Here is a 2,640-nt window from a genome sequence, read left to right on the forward strand (position 1 = left end):
TCTGTCCTTGAACCGGGGTGCGTTGGTATTGTCATGGGATGGAGAAATGATAGATTTAGTGGGTTAAGCTGCCAGAACATGCCTGAGGAGTCCCAGCCCTGGGCCCCCGCAGACAGGCCTGCTCTGCTCCTTCCCCTGCTTGTCCCTGGGCTGTAGTGCTGGGTGGGTCTGCTCTGTGGTGGGGAAGGGGGCCTCTGGCCAGGCCTGAGTGTTGAACTGCGTGTCCTTGCTCCTTGCAGGTGGCCTGGGGGCCCTGACCGGGCCGGGCCTGGCCAGCTTACTGGGGAGCGGAGGGCCTCCAGCAAGCAGCTCTTCATCCAGGTGAGCCTCACTCCTGGCTCTCTGGTTTCACCAGGTGTTCCTCCTTCACAGAGGCTGGACGTAGGAGATGCTGAAGGACGGAGTAGGCACCTGGGGAGGCCTGTCCTTTTCAAGGTTCAGACTTCTCCCAGAGACCTGGCAGCACAAGGAGGTCTGGGGCAGGACGGATGTGTTGCGGTGCCTTTGTGGGCATGTCACCCTCCAGTGTTCCCTCGCTCTCCCCAGCTCCCGGAGCCAGTCAGCAGCGGTCACCCCGTCCTCCACCACCTCCTCCACTCGCGCCACCCCAGCCCCTTCCGCTCCAGCAGCTGCCTCAGCGACCAGCCCGAGCCCCGCGCCCAGCTCAGGTGACGGAGCCAGCACAGCAGCCAGCCCCGCCCAGCCCATCCAGCTCAGCGACCTGCAGAGCATCCTGGCTACCATGAGTGTGCCGGCTGGGCCGGGAGGCGGCCAACAAGGTAACACTGAGCCTCTGCCCCTGCCTCTCTCGCCTCACCTCACCTCACCTCACCACACCACGCCCGGAAGTTCCACAGCTGAGTGTCACTGTCCTCCCGCATGGGCATCCTGGCTGGCGTCCAGCCGCTGACGGCCACTGCTTGTGCCCTAGTTGACCTGGCCAGCGTGCTGACACCTGAGATCATGGCCCCCATCCTTGCCAACGCGGATGTCCAGGAGCGCCTGCTGCCCTACCTGCCATCAGGGGAGTCCCTGCCACAGACCGCAGAGGAGATCCAGAACACGCTGACCTCACCCCAGTTCCAGCAGGTAGACATATGGCCCAGGTGTCCTGCGGGAAGCTTGGTGTAGGGGACACTTGCCCGTCTGCAGCACAGCCCCTGGCATCAAGCGTCTTGGTTCCTGCGGTCCCCTTCAGCTCTCTTATGGACTCAAGTGCCTGGCTCTTCCCACAGGCCCTCGGCATGTTCAGTGCGGCCTTGGCCTCAGGGCAGCTGGGCCCCCTCATGTGCCAGTTTGGGCTGCCCGCGGAGGCTGTGGAGGCCGCCAACAAGGGTGGTAAGTACCTGCACCCCCACCCCTCGGCCACAGGTGAGGCAGAGATTGTCTCCTTGTAGTTGAAAAGAAAGGCTTTCCCCACGTGCAGAGGATGCCTAGTCTGATGACCTGGCCTCTGGCTGGCTCTCACCTCCTGTCCCCTAGTCAGCAGTGCTGGGCCTGGGGCTGGAAAGGTCACGTCAGGCTTTTTAATGCGTTTTAGACGTGGAAGCATTTGCCAAAGCCATGCAGAATAGCGCCAGCCCCGAGCAGCAGGAGGGCGATGGGAAGGACAAGAAGGATGAAGAAGAGGACATGAGCCTGGATTAGGTTGCTGCAGCCACGAGGGCTCAACCCCCAGGTCATTTGGCCTCAGTAGTGGCGTTTGTGATCGCACCCTCTCACCTTTGCCCCAACGTGCTAATCAGTAAAAGTCTTTTCTTTTATCTGCCAACTCTGGATTGTCTGCGTGCCAGGGTGGGCTGACGGGAGTTGGGTGCAAGAAGCTCCTCTGGGCCTGGGTTCTGACTCAGAGGGACAGTCGTGCTGGGCTCAGGCCTCCAGGCCCACTGGGCTGCTTTTCTTTTTCTACATTTAAAGTCGACACTCAGTTACACAAGTTACTTTTTAATTTTTGTTTCAAGAAGCAGGGGGACCTGTGATTTACAGCTTTCCTATTATTGAATATTGGCGGAAGGGAAATTTCATAATTAAATTGAAAGATAAAAAATACAAACCCCCATTTTACAGTTATTTACCCTTTCCTTTAGGAAGTTTAGATATAACTTAAAACCATTCCCAGAAATAAGACTTTATTACCCATAGAATCTGGAATCTAGATAAATACACACAGACTTCATCTAAGAAGCCAGATGAGGGTGGTGGTGTCTGCACATTGGGTGGAGGGGCTGGGGGTTCTGGGGGGCAAGACCCTGCCTGATGGGGCAGACCACCTATGGACTCCAGAAGACCCCTTCGTGCGGCTGCTGGAGCTGTCAGCTGGGGTCCCGGGGGTGGCTGTGCTACGTGGCTGGGCAGCCGCTGGCCCCCACTGCCCCTTGCACACCCGCAGTGCGAGGCCAGGTGACAGACACCTGGTTCAGCACCAGATTCCGCATGCAGCCGTTGTAGTGAGGCCGTTTCCAGGGTTCTGAGGGAGAGGAGGAAAGGGCCCAGTTGGAGCAGAGGCTGGTGTCTCATCAGGCCTGGGCTCCCCACTCTCAACCTCAGCGCCTGGTGCCCAGGGCAGCCTTCCCCCTCCCCCTGCCCCCAGGCCGAGGCCGCACTCACCCGGCAGGCCCCCGAGATGCAGCGGCACCAGGG

General features: G+C 59.7%; 2 protein-coding genes across 2 annotated transcripts in view; one reads left to right on the plus strand and one right to left on the minus strand.

Moving 5' to 3' along the window:
* The window catches only part of ADRM1 (adhesion regulating molecule 1), a 5,611-nt gene extending 3,558 nt beyond the window's left edge, over positions 1–2,053 (plus strand). The window contains exons 5-9 of the mRNA XM_010841871.1: positions 240–321; positions 547–779; positions 932–1,089; positions 1,236–1,338; positions 1,541–2,053. Coding sequence (XP_010840173.1) covers positions 240–321; positions 547–779; positions 932–1,089; positions 1,236–1,338; positions 1,541–1,647 — 683 coding nt within the window. The 3' untranslated portion in view covers positions 1,648–2,053. The remainder of the gene's footprint in view (positions 1–239; positions 322–546; positions 780–931; positions 1,090–1,235; positions 1,339–1,540) is intronic.
* The window catches only part of LAMA5 (laminin, alpha 5), a 66,118-nt gene continuing 65,530 nt past the window's right edge, over positions 2,053–2,640 (minus strand). Inside the window, exons 85-86 of the mRNA XM_010841913.1 lie at positions 2,608–2,640; positions 2,053–2,467 (exon numbers count right to left, since the gene is read on the minus strand). Coding sequence (XP_010840215.1) covers positions 2,340–2,467; positions 2,608–2,640 — 161 coding nt within the window. The 3' untranslated portion in view covers positions 2,053–2,339. The remainder of the gene's footprint in view (positions 2,468–2,607) is intronic.

Source organism: Bison bison, unplaced genomic scaffold, assembly GCF_000754665.1.
Source record: "Bison bison bison isolate TAMUID 2011002044 unplaced genomic scaffold, Bison_UMD1.0 scf7180017864167, whole genome shotgun sequence".
NCBI classification, from domain to species: Eukaryota; Metazoa; Chordata; class Mammalia; order Artiodactyla; family Bovidae; genus Bison; species Bison bison.